A 19,655-nucleotide genomic window follows, 5' to 3' on the forward strand; every position below is an offset into this window, starting at 1 on the left:
ATGCTTAAAAATATTTTCTAAAGAAATATTTAATTAAAAAAGAATTGTGCATAGTTATATTTAGTAATATAAAACCATGTAATCATATATTAATATACAATTTACACAATATAGTTTCAATATTTATTTTGCTTAAATTAAAAATAATTCCTTTCTGATACTCAAAGGGTTTATCTATATTTTCTTCACTGAAGAATATGTCTTTATATAGAAAATATATAAGAAGGATAAAAGAAAAGGTCCTGATGAAACTTCCTTCTATTCTATTTCTTTTCCATTCTTCCATCAAAAATAAGGTAGCAAAAGTACCCTCAAATATATTTTTCTTGCAGATCATTGAGGCTTGCATATCACTGCAAACTCACAAATGTCAAGGGAGCAGTCAGGGTTACAAATATTGAAATAGACAGCTCAGATGTCTTTTTCTCTAGTAAAAAGTTTACCCACATCCTAACATTCACAAGTGTAAAGCAAACCTTCCTTCATGACTCATATGATTCAGAACATTTATTGTTCATATTTATAAAATAATCCACTGGTTTATATTTAAAGAAAACACACCAAGTTTTCCTCATTGTTCATATTAAAATAATTCTATCTAGAAGAAATGTGCTTATTTACCCAAATAGATGGCAGAATTGGAGCTCTATCTGGTGAAAGCTGGGTCCTAAAAGATATTCAGATGAAATTAGGGGAGAAGCAAACAGGTTAAGTCATGATAACATGACCCTCCATGGAACAACAGCGTTTAAAACAATCCAGTTGGTCTTATAATACCCAGGTTTGTTGGATAGGGCTCTAGGCTAAAGAAGAAAATTAAAGTCCATTTTTTTAAACAGCTTCAACACTGGTGTGAAAACATCATTGTCCCCAAACTCCTCATCAGGAAGTCTCTTTTCTTATAGCTCTATAATTTATCTACCTTAGAACTTCCACTCTGATCCTGCTCAGATATTTGCCTTCTTGATTCTAAGAGCCGCTAACTCTAATTTCTGTCTGTGACAAGGAGTGGCTTAAAAAAAAAAATACAGTTCTAGCTTTTGTTTAAAGAAGCATTGAAACTTTTGGTCATAAATATGCTAATGTGTGGGATACACACACCCTCACATAGATACACACCTAAAACATATGCTTCTCTTACCCATCTTTGGAACAACAGGGAACTTAAAATAAATACAGCTGGGCACCGGGAATATAAAGTGCTGGGCAAACATATACTCCTATTAACGTAAATACATTCTTCAGTGTTTCCTGCCGAGCCCACTTAGTGATGAAAAGCAAGCCAGCCCCATTTCTCCCACGGAAACATCCCACATGCTCGCCAGACAACCTCCCCTAGCAACTGGACGGCCAGGCGACTAGCAGAAGGAACAAAAGCCTCTGAGCTCCAGCTCAGGGGTGAGTCGCCTTCTGAGACTCCGGTTATTCTAAAGGCAGCACCAGAAGGTCTTGCTGGACACTAGTTGTTTCCCGAAAAATACGTCCAATGAGGCAACTATTCTCGTCATCTGTCTATAGTAACTGCTTCTTTTGCCTTGTGTCAAGACTACCACGTATGGGGTTCTTTGCCACCCCCACCCCCTTTCCGAAGCGTTCTTCCTACTCTGCGCCCCTCCTCGTCCCAAGAGGCGATCTCGAGACTTCACAATGACCAGTGCTGCACGCTAAGCAGCCTTCTGGTCAATCTCAACTCAGCTGGCTCCCAAGGCAAACACACCCTCCGCTCACTTCTCTCGCACCAGCCCCCGCCGAGCGCCCGGCGGGGGTCACCACTTTCCGCCAAGCTCTGGGAGCCCAGCGGGTTTCCGGGAGCACTGGAAACCCAGAGAGGCCAGACCCAGAAATTCCTGGCGTTTCCAAGCGGACTGGAAGCGGCCGGCGCGACCCCGAGGTGTTAGGGGAGCTCCCCCCCAAACCCCCGCCCACTGCCCCGACATTCCGGAGTCAGACTCTACGCCCCGGGGGGGAAGAAGCCTCGACTCTCGAGAGCATAGATTCCCCTGGGGGTCAGCCCACATGCTCCTGGAGAGAAGGAGGCAGCGGTGGGAACGGGCCACCCTGCGGGCTCCCGGCCGGTGGAGTTGTCAGTGGCTACAGGTTGCCAGAGAGCCGGTTCCCAGCTCCCGGGGGCGGAAGGCGCTGGGAGCGCTCAGAAGGGAGACTTGTCTTGGGGTGGGCTTGGGGGGGTGAGATGAGAGGTGGAGGGCGGGAGGGGGGCCCGAAAAGGCCCCACGCAGGCGGGGAGATGGGAGAGGTCCGAGGGCGCGCCTCCCGACAGGGAACCCCAGCACAGACCTTGGCGCCGCAACCTGCGCTTCTTGAGGCCGAAGATGCGAACTTTGGAGAAGATGTCCACCAGGTTACCGTTGCAGAGCCCGCGGTTCTTGCTGGGGCTGCTCCGCCTCCTGCTGGCGGACGGCCGGTCCCAGTGCTGCTCCCGCGCCTGCCGCTTCTGGCGGATCAAGCCGCTGGCGATGGCCGCGGCCATGGTGGCCCCGGCCCGGGTCCGGAGGAGGGAGGCACGGAGGGAAGGGAGCTGAGGGACCCGGAGAGAGACGGGGAGGCGCAGACGGCGGCTCGGCCTCGGGGAGGCGGAGAGGAGCGCTGGGGAGAGGGCGCAGGGGCGCTCAGTCCCCACTAGGACCCATCGCCCTCTCCGCGGAGCGCGGGGCCCGGCGCGCAAATGCGCCCGGGGCGCGGCGGGAGCCCGAGGTGGCGGCCGCGTCGGAGCCGGGAGCGGGGCCCGGGGCTGCGGGTGCCGCCGGTCACCCCGCGTGCCGCCCGAGCCCTCTCTCCGACGGGCAGCCGCCGCAACTCGCGCGGCCTCGCTGTCCGGCCCGCCTCCCGGGCGCGAGGGTGAGCTGGCCGCCTTCTTCCAGGGCAATGGGTGGAGGAGCGGCGCCCGCAGGGTCTCCGCGTCGGTGCGTCCAGGGCGCGCCGGGCAGGACTCAGCGCCTGACTCGAGCTGCCCCCCGTCCGGTGCCGCCGCCGCTGCCCGCTCGCGGATTCTGCCGGTGATTGTCAAGTGCTTTGGAAATCAGCATCTGGAGAGAGCAATCTTCTCCCAGGAGATCTCTAATCAGAGCGCTTCGTTCCCACCCCACTCCACTCCCCTCCCGTTTTCCCCCTCCCCTCCTAGGTCAGCCTTCAGAAAAAGAAAAAAAAAATAATGGGAGATACAAGGATGACTTTAAAAATATTAATAATCATATAAAAGAAAGCCCGAAATGGGTGGCAGGGGGGTGGGGTCCTAAGAGGCTGAACCAAAGCAGGTGGAGCGTTCTTTTTCTTGGATGAAAACTGGCAGGTGTCCGAGGCTCCCCGGGCTTAGCTCCCCGGGATCTTAACGTGCCTCCTGGTCCACGGAAACTCGCGGGCGCGGCTGGAACGCGCGGTGGTTTCCGCCCTCCTGGCTAATCCCTCCAGCTCCGGGAGCCTCTCCACCCCGGGAAGGAGGAGAGGGGAGGAGGGAGCTTGGGAGCGAGGCGAGTGTGTCCTGAGCAGCGAGGCGTCTCCACTCCCTACCTAATCCACCCAGACTTGCTGGGCTCTCCCTTCGGCTGGCTGCCGGGAGAAGGAGGCTTGTCATCCTGAAGCCGTGGCAGAGCAAGGAGGAGGGAGGAGGGGAGGGGAGAAGACCCCACCTCATCCCGCGCCCCCCACCCCTTCCCAAATTTACTCTGTAGCATCCGGAGGAAGAGATGGCTGCAACTGTAGCTGCTACAGAACAGCCGCGGGGACGGAACATTGAAGAAGGCAGCACAGAACATTAAGGGCGGGCAGGCCGACACAGTCAGTACTTCAGTAACGAGAGAAAGAGCCAGACTGACGGACACTCCAATGAGAGCTGGTGTCCCTGGGTAGAGAGCCAGGGAGTGAAGCGGATGAACTGTGTCCGACATTCAAACACAACAGTTGCTGCCTCGTCTCCCTGATTTCCTGTCGGGGTCCCAACAGCACTTCCGTGTTGGGCAAGCGGACATGTGAAGGCCCGGAGGAGGGGAGCAAGTGGAGGGCGCCCGAGAAAAGGAGGTTGGGAGAGACACAGTTCACGCCTGGGTGAACGCAGATCCATGGTTTCTAGGATACACTCGGAGCGTCAGAACCAGGAGTAGCTTGTGCTCCTGTGGTTTCTCGCCTTTCCCTCCTTCCTTTAGACTGCTTGTCATTCCAGGAAGGCAAAGAAAAGAGATGGGCAAGCTAGACCTCTCACAATCGGGTGTGAAGAATGGAGGAAGGAAAACTCATTTGGTAATTGCTGCTTGTAACAATCGCTTCTCTGGCGACGGCTTTAGAGCTGGGAAGAGGACAGCAAGCAGCCCTGGGAGCGGTTTTGAACCAACACACACTTTGTCTTTGTCTCAGGAATAGGCAGTAAAGTACCACGCAGACCTGCAACCAGGCAAGTGGGAGAAGTTCAGACGAGGGCTGATGACAAGGAGGCTAGACACCTTCTGCTCCATGGAAGAACTTAGCCACAGCCTCACCACGGAAGCAATTACTGCTCAGCTGTTTTTCATTGTATGTACAACATTTACTAACAAGTCTCTTTGGAGGAAGAGAATTTAATCTAAAAGGAGTATGTAGATTTCAGTCCAATGCAGATCAAACTGGTTTTAGGATAGTGTGTATAATATTTAACATTAAAAAACATATTCTGTAAGCTGGCTTTCCCATGTTTTATGCACACATGAAATCTGTCTAATAGCCATGATTATTAAAAGGAAAATGCATGAGTAATTCTCCAGAAATCTGCAATCCCGAATCAGCTAAGAGATAGGAAAAGCAAAGGAAAGGGGTGTCTTGGCTATTTTACTCCATGCCTCCCTTTGCCTCCCTGTGTATGTGTCTTGGCTCTCATCTTTTTACACTATGTATTTAGTGTTGCCATGTCCCTGCTGAAAAAGGAAAGGTCATTGGCAGAGATGGATACACCTAATAAAAGGCCATTAAAAATGCACTGAAATAAGTCGTATTGAACAGAAGAAGTAGCTTCTCTGGCCTTCCATTATTGAAGAGTGGCTATCTCAGACATTACAGATTGCAATTTCCTAATGACTTTACAATTAAAGCAAACATATTTACTTATAGCAATGAGTTTTTCAAAGAAGCAAAATGTTAAGTATAGTAGCCTTTTAAATATAGTACAATTGCCCCAAACAACATAACCCAGTTTGCTTTGAAAGTTGTTTTTTTTTCATCCTTGTGATAAATGTGTCTAGTATAATAACTTGAACACATTAAAGCTTCTTATTATTAGAGCTGTGTTAATTATTTTCTTTCCAGGCACTTTCTTATAATTCAGTCTTCTCTACAAGTCTCTGGATTGTATAATCCAAGGGAAGGTTGGTATTTTGGTTTCTTTAGACCCCCTCCCTTCAACGCCAGCCACCTCAGACAAGGGTGCGATTCAGCACCGCGGACAGAGATCCGCCCAGCCTTAGCGCTGAGCGAGGAAGCACGCTCCCTGAGCGTGGGAGCGCCTCTGATGCTTTACATTAAAAGCAGCTTTCCACTCCCCACTCCGCGCCACCCAAGGCGGGAAGGAAATTAATCCTCACTGCCTCCACTGGCATTAATAACCCACCTTGGAGCACAAAGCCTTTCAGCTTTTTGATAACCGAGAAATACTCTTTTATCCTGATACATTTCGACCCCTGGCGCGGCGGACTCCTCTGTCTCAGCGCATCTATGCAAGATTGTGAATTTCACAAGCCTTAAACGGGGTCATTTCTATCTTGTGTGGTTTCCTGTCCTAGCGGAGCATGGGTTGGGGGCAGCATTGGGATAATCCCGGTCTTTTCGCTTAATCCATGCGTTTTCCTTTCCACCTCCCCAAAACGCTGTTTAGTTGTTTACAGATGGAGGTAATGAAAAAAAACGCAAGAGGGCCATCTGCTGTCTTAAGCTGTGATAAAAGCATGTGCAAAAAAAAAACAGGGTGAAAACCGTTCAGGACAGGTGAACACAAATCCATACTTTGCTGTGATTCAGAAAATAATTTCACACTCACAAGGACCTCCTTGGTGTCACTAATTTCACATTTGACTTTACAAAAGCAAGCAATAAAGTACTGCCAAGACAGCAATGCCTCCTGACCAGCCCGTCAGGAGTCTGAACTCTGATTTCTGACAGCCACGTTCATTTCTTGCCTCTGCTCCATCCTGCCAGTATAAAGACCTCCAGTGAGTTGCTTTAGTCTCCTTCAGCCTCAGTTTCCTTGTCTCTAAAACTGAGATGATAATGAAATCTCCTTTTCAGTTCTTGTGAGATTAAAATTAATAAACAATTGCAAAGATCCTTGTCCAGTGTCTGGTACATCCTCGGTGCTTAAAAATGACAGCTATTATTTTCATTGTCTTTCAGATCACTTATTTCTCTCTTGGAAATTCTGTTCCAATTTCCATGGCTTTTTGGTATCAACATATATGCAACCTCATGTATATTTACCCAGCTCCTAAATGGGTATCCAGAAATATTTTAAGGACTTAGAAATGTAAAAATTACTCTAAGTCTTGGCAAAAGATGTCCAAGGTCAAACCTTAGTTCACAATTAACCAAATTTGTGAACTTAACTCTGCAAGCCTCTTTCCCCGCTCATTGAATAGTGATAATAAAAACATTTCCCTGCCTCACAGAGAGCAATACGTGTGCCTCTGAGAAAACAATTCTAACACTGCAAAGTATCACACAAGCATTAGTTCACTGGAGGCTGGTTACCAACCACTTCCTTGTGCTCGCAAGTCTCCAGAAGATGCCAGGTCCCCTTTGGCCCTTCTTCTTTGCATATGTTGTTCCTTCTGCTTGGAACATTTTTATTGCTTCTTGCCCACACTCCCCTTGGCAATATAAAACAGTAGCTAAAATCACAATTGGAGTAAAGCAAACATAGACCGTACTCTGCACACTTGAGCGATTGATCTAAACCTAAGCTTCAATCTCCTTTGCTGTAAAATAGTCATAATAATGCAATAAGGTCGTTATGAGGATTAAAAGAGAACATGTGTATGAAACACAGCAGTGTCTGCCACATAGTGCAAACTCAATGTGCTCAGTCGCTCAATCGTGTCTGACTCTTTGTCACCCCATGGATGGTAGCCCACCAGGCTCCTCTGTCCATGGGATTCTCCAGGAAAGAATACTGGAGTGGGTTGCCATTTCCTTCTCCAGGAGATCTTCCCAAATTCAATGCATGATAGTCATCGGTAACTTCTTAAACCCTCGTTACTCAGGTCTTCATTTCCTCAATGACCAAGTTCTAGCTTGAACTTTCTATGAAGATGTCTGGTAGGCATTTCAGGCTTAACTTGGCCAAGATCACACTCTCACTTTCCTTTCTCTGACCTGCTTTACAATCTCCCCCATCTCTGGAATGACATCTGCCTTCTGCTTGTTCTTCTGGCTCAAAGCTTGGGCATCGTACTAAGCTCATTTCTTTCTTTAGTACCTTTGTGTAATTCCTCAGCAAAATGCATTCACCCTATCACCAAAATATATCTACTACACGATCACTTCCCACTGTCTACGTTGCTACCTGTCACCGTGATCTGTTGAACTGTTACAGTAGTGACCTGATTGGTCCCTTGGACTTCACCCTTGACCTTTAATATGTCCTCAAAACTGTGGCCACAGTGTTAAATGTATAAATCCTATTATTTTATGCCTCAATTCAAAATCCTACAACTCAGTAGAAACCAAAGCCATCACAGTGTCCACAATGCTCCAGATGATTTGTATCCCTCATCTACCTTCGTTTGCTATCTGACATCATCTCTGCTTCTCTCTTCATTCACCAGTGGCTGTTCCTCAGCCCACCTGGCATGCTGCTATAGAAGGATTTCCATGCTTTCTATTCTGTATGATTCACTCACCTTCGAAATTTTGCTCACTGATTATCATCCCAGTTGAGATCTTCTCTTACAGATCTAACTAAAATAGCAACTGCCACACAGTCAATCCCTTATTCCTTCTACAGAGCATTTACAACTTTAAAAAATTCTATGCATTTTATATATGTTTTTTAGTACATATCTTATTCATTTGCACTATCTTGCTGTTTTCAAACACAAGCCTAAGAGAGAACGTATTTTGTGCCCCATTTGTCAACTGCCACATGTCCACTTTCTTAAAATGGCACAAGGCAAAGTGGGTGCTTAAAGAATTAAGAAGTTGGATACATAGACAGCCAAAGAGTTAATACCAAATAAGAGGAACAGAAAATCTCGCTTAACCCAGTCTGCCAAGGATAAATTACCCCAGCATGCTTGATCTGTTTAAGCACCAAGAAATCTAAAATTCCATTTGGAATATACACAACCTCAACCTCAGAAATAGGATACACAGAGAGGTCTTTACACTTTGCTATGTCACTTAGGCTTAACCTAACATGACACGTAGTTTGAGTTCTAAATTCCAGCAGTGATGCTCGGGGCTTACTGAAGGGTGTGAGAATGATTCCACTGGGATTGGAGAGGACAATATTACTGATCTTTGTGACTCATCCCCGCCTCCCAACACCCAGTCTTCTCTTTGCTTTCAGGTTGTTGTTTAGTTGCTCTGTCATCTGACTCTTTGCAACCCAGCCCCATGGACTACAGCCCGCCAGGCTCCTCTCTCCATGGGATTTCGCAGGCAAGAATACTGGAGTGAGTTGTCATTTCCTTCTCCAGGGGATCTTCCTGATCCAGGCATTGAACCCAAACCTCCTGCTCAGTAGGCGGGCTCTTTACTACCGGGCCACCTGGTTCTGCGTTCAGTTTCCCAATTGACAATATGCCCCGTTTTCAAACTTGTTACATCAAATCAATCATTGGAAGCTAGATGAAATATAGGTTAGAATCATCCATAAATATAAAATTAAATAAAGTCTAAGGGAGGAGAATATATAAGAAGAGAACAAACAGCCTTATTAACACTGATTTCATTATTAAAAGAGCTTTTCCCCCCTTGCCTTCAGAGTTTTTGTTATATTCTAGGTTATTTTGTTGAATAGGTTGTTTAAATATATGTTTTTGTATGGTTTACTAAAAACAAGTACATTATCTCAACTTCAAATAAACAAAAAAGTCTAAAAATGTATTTTGTGATACTGATATCACTATTAAATACAAACCCTTATTTCCAATAACTGACAATCTGCCTATGTTTTACTCATATATGTCACCACCACAGACATCATTTCTATGTGACCAAATTCATCAGATCTAAGAAATTATTGACTTTAAGATGCATCATTTAAGTACAAAGAAAAAAACATTTTATTAAACTATATCATGTCATAAATCACAAGGTGTATATCAATTTCAGAGATGTTTATACAAAAATTATTTGCATGGTAGAATCAATGAAATAGGATATGATGGCACTATGTAAGTCTATAAATGGGAGTTCTACCCTTATTTAACTATGTCATGCTCTGTATTTTGCTTAGAAACATCTTACATTTTTTGATTAAAAAAGATTTTAAGTGCTTCAAGGAACTGTGTTCAGAAATATCTTTAGTGTCATTATTATCATTGTTGTCTTAATTCCTTTATCTCCCAGTGGGTCTGAATTGGAAGGCTAGTTAGGGTAGAAACAAATATTCCTCAAATATTCCCTGCTTACTTATTTGATCATCTCCACACAATAAATGATTCACTCCATTTTGTCACATGGTTTGCTTTGAACGTCAATCACTTGTGAACTATTTAAAGTTAAGGATAAAATATGAGGGCCCAACATTTTTTCACAAATAAATAATCATAAATTAATTTGGGGTGAGCTTGCGTAGGTCATAAAGGATATATCAGCATTTATGTCTTTATTCTTTATTCTGGATTAAATAGGTTCTATTTGAAAATGTGTGAGATAATTCTGAGAATTTAGTGAACACTAATAACCTTTTTTGATTTTTATTCATTTGGAAGAACATCAAAAGGTAATGTTAAGATGCACTTGGGACAACATTTCAGATAGTTAATTAAGAATGATGTGTATCCATTCATTACAGTTCAAGTTCAAAATCTTATTTTTTCTGTGATAGTATTATTGATCTTTATTTTAGATTTAAAAATAATCTAAATGAATGTTAAAATGTTTTAAATTAGATTTTCAAGGAGTAATTGATTATGTTAATGTTATAATAGCCTCCTTGATTAATTTTGCTGGATATATTTATTTCTAGTAGGGAACAGATTTCCATCTATTAAAAAAACCTGGAAGGCATTTTATTGTTGCTTAATATTTTGACTCAATAAAGAAAAAGTGGAAACTATTGGTACTGAAAACTTGTGAACAGTCTTCACTATAGACGCAATACCAGATTGATATATGCAGATGGCTTAGCTTTATAAATCTAATGTATTTTTAAATTCTGACTAATATGCTGTAAAAATAGTCTCAGTGGTTTCCAGTCTCCTATATTAAAATGAACCTGAAACATACATAGCATTCATTTCAGAACTGAAAATATTGACTTATGCTTCCTCACTCTAATAACAATTTAACCATTAATCAGTGAACTGGGTTTTTGAAAAGACTATTAAATATTTCAACAGAAAAAAAATATTATTCAGTTTCCCAAAAAATGAGAAATGAACTTTAATTTATATTCTCTGTGCAAAGAGTCTGTGTGCACATATGATATAACCTTATCTGAGTATCACATTGTAACCAATTTCTATTCAATGATTACTACCATGGTCTCTTCCATAGCCATGGAAGTTTCTAGGTTAATTATGTTCTTTGTATGTAGTAATAAATGTGAGTGAAAGTCATTCAGTCGTGTCCGACTTTCTGTGACCCCATGGACTAGACAGTCCATGGAATTCTCCAGGACAGAATAGTGGGGTGGGTAGTTGTTCCCTTCTTCAGGGGATCTTCCTAACCCAGTGATTAAACCCAGGTCTCCTGAGTTGCAGGTGGATTCTTTACCAGCTGAGATATCAGGGAAGCCCAGTAATATGTGTGCACAGATGCACATGTTTATTTTGCATTTAGTAATATGTGGGCTAAACACAAATAAGAACATGTGCACCTGTACACACATGCACACACATGCACACAAGCATGTGCCAAAACACATGACTGAATTCCTGATGCTGGTAAAGGTCATCAGAGAGCATCAGTGATCTCTGAACACAGGTGACTTGCAAACTCACAGTTTAAGAATCTCAAAATACTATTTTCATCACCACCCCAAGAGTGTAGACCATATCTACGTAATTTCAGTTTTGAAATTTTTTTTCAATAACAATTAAATGGAAATCAGGTTTAGGTCACAATTCTTTGAAGACAAATTGAGAGTATGTCTCTCTCAATTTATAAACACCCAAGTAATATTTGTGTAATAGTCTGTGAAGAACTTGTACATGTACTGAAGTGGGGGTCATGATCTCTGTTTAGGGGAAACATTAAGCCTCTGAGACGTTAAATGACTCATGTTTACAGTGCTAGAAAGAAAGAAACAGATCTTAAGTATACCCTTTTCCTACCAAGCTACCTCCATCCATCTATTTAAAATGTGACCATTGTCACAGCATCAAATCTAGGATGGGGAAACTTACACGGGACTTGAGGACTTTCAGCAGTTTCGTGGATGGATTTAGATTATCTGAGATTCCCCATGAATTTTGTACTAAAGGGAAAAGAATGGTGGGCATTTGCACTTTGGGGGTGGCTTCCCAGGTGACTCAGAGGGTAAAGAATCCATCTGCAACGTGGGAGACCTGGATTTGATCCCTGGGTTGGGAAGATCCCCTGGAGGAGGGCAGAGCAACCTACTCCAGTTTTCTTGCCTGGAGAATACCATGGACAGAGGAGCCTGGTACACTCCCTGGGGTCCAAGGGGTCGCAAAGATTCAGACATGACTGAGTGACTGAGCATACACATGTGCATTTTTATGGAACCTGGGTTCACAGATGCACAGAATTCATCCAATTCTCAAAGTGACCTGCATCCAAAGCAGGAATAAAAATCACAACTGCAGAGGGAGACCGAGAAGGAATGAACACAGAGCATCCCATACTACATTGCTGACTATAAAAGTAATACATACTCATTAAAAAATCAGAATATAAAAATAAATGATAAATAAAGTCACCTCTAATCTTGGCATGAAACTTTGGGTATATTTCTTCTGATTAAAAGAAAAATCATTTTACCACAAAATTTGTTCTCATTTTTTTGCCACAGTTTAGTGACTGAGAAGATGCAACTGATGCAGAAGCCAGTATATCAGAGTTCATACACTTTCACTACATGACCTGGAAGTCCATCAGAAACTAGTATATTCCACATGTCTCTAGAAACTCTTTATACTCAAGAGATCAGTTCAGTCACTCAGTCGTGCCCTAGAGATGACCTCGGGCTCACTCAGGTAACCTGGGATCATCTCGCATTTCCGCATCTTTAACTTAATCATATCTGCTAATTCTCTTTTACCATGTAGACACATTCACAGTTAGAGGACTAGCGATAGGATGCAGACATCTTTGGGGTGTGTATTATTCAACCTACCATGCCTCATTGTTGTCCTTTAGTGGCTAAGCGCCGTCTGACTCTTGGTGACTCCATCGACAGCAGACGCCTCTGTCCGTCACTATCTGCTGGAGTTTGCTCAAACTCATGTCCATTGAGTCACTGATGCTATAACCATCTCATCCTCTGCAGCCCCCTTCTCCTTTGGCCTTCAACTTTTCCCAGCATCAGGGTCTTTTCCAATGAGTTGGCTCTTCACATCATGTCGCCATGCCTACACTCCATCTAAAGCATGTGAAAACAGCGCTGCCTACCATTTGATAATCACACCCCAACCTCACAGCTATGGACAGAATGCCAGTTTTTATATGAGAGCGCTGTTTCCTACAAATATAATTTTTTTAAAAAAAACACCAGCTGTTTACTTGATTGAATCTGATTAGCACCTGCTCCTGCAGCCCTGTTGCTTTAGTCCCTGTTCAGAATGATGTCTTGTTATTAGCTGGACTTCTCTGATGCCACCTGCTTACCTGAATGTCTTATGACTTTAATTATTGCATCTCTCAGGGAAAAAAAAAAGCATAGCAATTCTCAGACGTTGCAGAAACAGAGCCATTTTGTTCCCCTGTGGGTTGTGAGGATGCATTTTCCGAGTACCACATAAATCCACGAAGAATTAAATTTCTTGAGTTTACAACATGCCTTTCATTGAGATTTAGGACCATAGAAAGGAGCTGAATAAAACTAAAGCTAGACATGTGATGCAGTGCAAGATGAGATTTAGGGCCTGAGGCTATCATCAAATGAAAGAAATAGATTCAGAAAATCTTTTTTTTTCTTTTCCCCATTCCATTTTCATTTTTATTTAGCTGTAGGGGTAGTAGATAATTGCTATCTCCTTTTAGAAATTTAGACTAGCTCCTTAGGTAAGAATTTGTGTTCCCTGGGGATTTGACACTGACTGCAAATGAAGGGTATCATTCAAGTCAAAGATTTTTAAAGGAACTCAGAAATTTTTCAGTGAGTTTGATGTGCACAGAGGAAGGAATTTCAGAGAAAAAGAGTAACTTCAGGCAGAACATCATGGAGAGTTTTAAATGGACAAATTCTGTTGTCCTATTCTCTAAATGCCTCTTAGCTCAATCTTGTGCCCTTCCCCCCTTTTTATGTTGTCACTCACTTTATTTTCCTCTGAGTCCCTACAGAGACTCAAAGCTAGTTTCCAGAGATGAGAGTACCCAGTGCTTGCAAGAAGTCTTCAGCTGTCAGTCTGGAATAGTGGCCATTCTACTTTGCGGGCAAATATATATATTTTTGAAACACTGACACATATCAACACATGGATCTCTTCCCAATGAACAGAGATAAAGGGTCCAGGCAGAATTATTCCTTCCCCAGATGCCTAACTAGTGCAGCCACCTGGGCTAAAGAGGAGGGAACTCTGGCCACGCTCACAGACCTCTGTGCATCTCCCCTGTGCTAAGTCACTCAGTTGTGTCCGACTCTTTGCGACCCTTTGGACTGTAGCCCAACCGGCTCCTCTGTCCGTGGGATTCTCCAGGCAAGAATACTGGAGTGGGTTGCCATGCCCCCTCCAGGGGATCTTCCCAACCCAGGGATCAAACCCGTGTCTCTTATGTTTCCTGCATTGGCAGGCGGGTTCTTCACCACTAGAGCCACATGTTCAGTTCAGTTCAGTCGCTCAGTCATGTCCGACTCTTTGTGACCCCAAGGACTGCACCACACCAGGCTTCCCTGTCCATCACCAACTCCCAGAGCTTACTCAAACTCAAGTCCATTGAGTCGGTGATGCCATCCAACCATCTCATCCTCTGTTGTCCCCTTCTCCTCCTGCCCTCAATCTTTCCCAGCATCAGAGTCTTTTCCAATGAGTCAACTCTTCGCATGAGGTGGCCAAAGTACTGGAGTTTCAGCTTCAGCATCAGTCCTTCCAATGAATATTCAGGACTGATTTCCTTTAGGATGGACTGGTTGGAGCTCCTTGCTGTCCGAGGGACTCTCAAGAGTCTTCTCAAAAACCACAGCTCAAAAGCATCAATTCTTCGGTGCTCAGCTTTCTTAAAGTCCAACTCTCACATCCATACATGCCTACTGGAAAAACCATAGCCTTGACTAGACAGACCATTGTTGGCAAAGTAATGTCTCTGCTTTTTAATATGCTGTCTAGGTTGGTCATAGCTTTTCTTCCAAGGAGCAAGCATCATTTAATTTCATGGCTGCAGTCACAATCCACAGTGATTTTGGAGCCCCCCAAAATAAAGTCTGTCACTGTTTCCATTGTTTCCCCATCTATTTGCCACGAAGTGATGGAACCAGATCCCATGATCTTAGTTTTCCGAATGTTGAGCGCCACCTGGGAAGCCCATAAAATGGGCTTAGTGGGCCTCTCCAGAGGTTTAGTTCTAGCAGGACAAGTCTCAGATTTGTTCATCTCAGGGATTTTTGAGTATAAACTGGAGACAGCAATTTGATGTCTTTACACTCTGAGGTTTTAGTTTTAGCCCTTGATGCCCTTCTACAGGAGCGAGAGCAGACACGCAAGTGCTGCTTTCTACTTTTCTTGTCGCTGAGGCAATGATAAACCAGGTGTCCTATTCCAAGACCTTTGTTGTAACTTCTTCACCTGCCTCCTGCGGGGGCACTGTACCCTCCAGCTCTGGAAATTCACTTCCACCAACTCAGCTTCTGGGGATGGTCTCTTTGCCTCCCAAGCACCCAACCACCCCAGGGCAGGGCTCCAGACCTCAGAGTCTCACCTTCCAAGAGCCTGACACATGTCAACACTTTTTTGGTTTTTTTGAAGACATACACACTACACTGACTCAATGTACACGAATTTAAGCAAACTCCAGGAGATGGTGAAGAACAGGGAAGCTTGGCATGCTGTAGTCCATGGGGTCCAGAGTCAAACATGACTCAGCAATTGAACAACAACAACTGATATCACTTAAACAATCTGAGTTGTCTACAAATTACTTCATCTGACATTGGCAAAAATCAGCCCCCTTCAGTTAAGATTTTCATTAAAAAAATTTTTTTAGACATAAAGGCATATGCATTCATTTATATAATCAGCCATCATTCATTCATTCACTCAGTTAACAAATCTACTGAGCACTGACTGTTCATCACTAAGCTTGACCCAGTATTTAGATATTAATGAAAAGCGATTTTACCCTCAAGAAGCTCAGACTATAGGGGAAGAAGACACGTACATAAGTGGGACTGTGTTAGAGATTCAGAGTGTAAAGCTTGCACAAGGAGAGTGAGTCTGCCTGGTGTGGGTTGGGAAGTGTCTCCTGGAAACAGCCACATGGCAAGCTGAGATTTAAAAGTAGGTGTTCGACCAGGTACATGAGAGGGGCCTGGGGACTCCAGAGGGAAAGTGTCAAAGGAGAGAAACCCTAAGTTAAGACACAGCTTAACATGTGAATTCAGTGAAAATGGTTTTGTACACCAGAAGTGCTCAGTCTGTGTTGGTGGCAAGAGTGTAAAGGACCTTAGCTGGTGACCACGTTAAGAGGCATTTAGGGAAATTTGCACCAGCTTTAAAATCAGCTGAGCACATGAACACTATGTAATGATTCATGGAGTACTGTCTTTCCGTGTATGTTTGCATATGAACCACTCGCTTACCTGAGTATTTGCCTGTCTTCTCACAAGTCTCAACTGCTGTTTATCCACACTTCTCTATTAACCTGAGAGCCAGGGTCATTGGAGTTAAACTGTATACAAAATAGGATATGTGTGATCTACGTCATTAAACACACACACACACACACACACGTTACTGATGCTGTTCAGTCACTAAGCTGCGTCCAACTCTTTGTGACTCATGGACTATAGCCAGACAGGCTCCTCTGTCCATGGGGTTCTCCAGGCAGAAATACTGGAGGGAGTTACCATTTCCTTCTTCAAAGAGTTTTCCCAACCCAGGGATCAAACCTGCATTTCCTGCATTGGCAGGTGGATTCTTTATCACTGAGTCATCTAGGAAGAACTATATATCTATATACATATCTGTACCTATATCTATCTATCTATCTATCTATCTATCTATCTATCTATCTAAACTGAAGGACAATATTAACTGTTTATCAGTGGATGGTGGGGTATACTTTTTATATTTTATTCTTTGTATTTCCCCCCCCCCAATATTCCACAAGGAACATGCGCTAACTTCATAACCATAAAAGGTTGCCTTTTTAAAAAAGAGATGTTGATTTTAGAAGGAATAGGAGGACAACACGTATACAAAGGGGAAAGAAAGTCTTCACATTTAGCTGAGGATATCATTATCCTAGTTGCGGATGTCATTAGCTGATTAGATTGTTCTTCCTTCTAAATTGCAATTAATCTTATTACTCCTTTTAAGGTGAGAGCATATTCTATTTATATGTAGCAAAAGCTTTGTGTTCAGAATTCTTAAACATCAACATCTTTCCCTTTCTTCTTTGTTATAAAATTGTTCTGTTCTAACAGGATCACTCTAAGAACACAAACAAAACCATGAAAAGAGTAACATCTTTTTCCTTGAAAAATCAAGTTGCAATCTTTAAGACAACCTCCACTATAGATTTTTGGGGGTTCAGAGTTGAGAGTGTTTACCAGGTCTGATGTCATAAAGAGCAAAATTAATTTCCTGTGATAAAGTATTGGTCTTTTTATGACCTTGCCTTGACTCCTGGATAAACAGGTCCAATTTTAATTACAACACACTTATGTCCCCATATTCCAGTATTAATGCTGTGCTGATAAACAGAAATGCAACTTGGTTACCAGGGTATCCAGTTTTCATGATGCTATCTCCATATTGTGATACAATCATTCAGTCATTTTCTTTTTTACCTTACAGGGTATCGTGTGCAGGTATGCTCGGTCACTTCTGCCACTTCCAACTCTTTGTGATGCTATGGATGCTCCTCTGTCTACAGGCTTCTCCAGGCAAGAATACCAGAGTGAGTTGCCATGCCTTCCCCCAGGGGATCTTCCAGACCCAGGGATTGAAGCTGCATCTCCTGCATCTCCTGCATCTCCTGCATGGCAGGTGGATTCTTTACCGCTGAGCCTCCACCCTTTTGCTCAGAATTCCCATAAAGAGGCTTTAAATCATCTAGTCCTTTTTTATTCTAATAGCCCTGCTCAGAGGATACCTGGTTTTCTTGGGCACCCTCGAGGGACTGAGGACCCAACAGACCCAGAGTCACCCTCTCCTTTCCAGGTGGCTTGAAATTTAGATGGTCTTTCCCAGTACTGGGCCTGAAGCCTGATTTGGTACAGCTCCCTGGAATAAAATGTTTCCCTCTTCCGCATGACCCTCTTTAAGTACTTTATTACAACACAGGCCCTCTCAATTGATCTCTGTCTCTCTAGTTTTCATGCTTTTAATGACATTGACCCACCCATGAGAGCTGTCGCCAAGGTCACACAAAACTTGCAGGTATTTTCTGCTCATCTATTGACTTTTCCTGCTTTCTTCTGGAACTCAAGTGAATCCTTACACTCTTGCCATCTCTGCTTCTCGCCCGTGGCTCTCTAAGTCCTTATATCCACCTTCACGTTGTTTCAATGTCAAGTCTTAACACCCACGTTTTCTTTCCGTCTTCCATCGGCAATTCAGTTAGCAGTTAACACTCGCTGTCCTTGGCACTTCTTCCGAGAGTAGGTTTTGATGTTCTCTTTAGTTGCGAACACTGAGACTTCTAAACGAAGCTGCATTTATCTTCATTCTCTTAAAGCCTTTGGACTGTCTGCTTACCCCTCCACTCCTCTACCGTGTGTGAGAGATGAGGGAGATTTTCAGCTTCCTTGAGTCAGGGACTTTGTTTGACTTGCTTTCTGTTCATGCCTGATGCTTTCAGAGCCTGCCATCATGCTTGGCCCCAGCAGGGATTCAGGGACGAGTTGTCCCATAACTTTGGAAGATAAATCTGCTCTGAGTAAGCTGGACAGCATGCTAATGGCCGTGTTAAAACTTCAGATCAGAAATGCACGCTGTAGAGACATGCAGAGCCCAGATCTCAGTGGGCCTGTGTCCTTCACTGGGGGGGCCCCCATGTGTCACTAGTGGTAAAGAACCTGCCTGCAAATGCAGGAGACATAGGAGACCTGGGTTTGATCCCTGGATTGGGAATATCCCCTGGAGGAAGGCATGGCAACTCCCTCCAGTATTTTTGCCTGGAAAACCCCATTGACAGAGGAGCCTGGAGGGCTAAGTCCATAGGCTTGCAAAGAGTCAGACACGACTGAAGTGACTTAGCATGAACGCATGCAACCTTCGCTGAGCAGAGGGTTGGAAGAACAAGGTTGATCCAGCCTGACTTTCCCTTTAGAACCCACGTCTTCTTCATGTTATTTCCTATATAAATTAGATTTCTATTGTAGCCCAGTGGATCTCCACAGTTGCTGCTCATGGAATCACAGAGCAAACTTTTAAAAAGTATCTCTGGGGGCCTGGGGTAAGTCCTAAGTATAAGAACCTTCTCTAAAGCTCTCCAAAATCCACCACAAATATGGTATTATATAAATGTTCAGAACAGTTCATTACAATTAATAGTATATCTTTTCAAAGATTTTTCTGGAAGCGTATTATTTGTTTCATGTGTCAACTTGTAACCTTGCTTGCAATTTTTCTCTTAGCGTATGGGAAAAAAATGTCCTTTAATGGAAGACAGTGCGGCCTTTATTTTGAGCCCATTAGAAAAGAGGCAGTTGTTCTTTTCATGATTTTTAAAAAGGAAATCATAAATACATAAATAAGTCATATCATCCCAGAGGAAAATTTGTTTCTTGGATCTCTAGTGACTACCAGCTGAGTTAAAGTAAGCTACAGGCAAGTTTTCTAAAATGGAAGAGTTACTCGTGTTGTTGTTTTTATAATTGAAGTTATTTGTCAATCAGTTGCCCTTATCCACTTTTGTTAAGCTGCTTCTTTTTTTTTTTAATTACAATAAAATAAATTTGAAAAATCACCTAAGAAGAATTCTAAGGGCAAGAATCAGATTGTAAAATTCTAGTTGAAACATTTTTCTTCAGTGTTTAACATAGGGAACAAATTTAGAAGGAAGAAAAAACTGCAATGAAATGATTTTGGGGTCAATGTTGCTGAGGATGAGGAGAGAAGAAGAGGGAAAGATGGAAGGGCCACCTGCTTCTAGTGATGCCCTGGAGCCCT

General features: G+C 43.4%; 1 protein-coding gene across 3 annotated transcripts in view; it reads right to left on the reverse strand.

Moving 5' to 3' along the window:
- FGF14 (fibroblast growth factor 14) overlaps nucleotides 1-19,655 on the reverse strand; it is a 600,669-nt gene that overhangs the window by 154,055 nt on the left and 426,959 nt on the right. The window contains exon 1 of one of the 3 annotated variants that reach the window (XM_065902088.1): nucleotides 2,296-2,488. The exons of the other annotated variants lie outside the window; for them this stretch is intronic. Coding sequence (XP_065758160.1) covers nucleotides 2,296-2,488 — 193 coding nt within the window. Of the gene's footprint in view, nucleotides 1-2,295; nucleotides 2,489-19,655 lie in introns of those variants that run through there. 3 annotated transcript variants of the gene reach the window in all.

Source organism: Muntiacus reevesi, chromosome 11, assembly GCF_963930625.1.
Source record: "Muntiacus reevesi chromosome 11, mMunRee1.1, whole genome shotgun sequence".
NCBI classification, from domain to species: domain Eukaryota; kingdom Metazoa; phylum Chordata; class Mammalia; order Artiodactyla; family Cervidae; genus Muntiacus; species Muntiacus reevesi.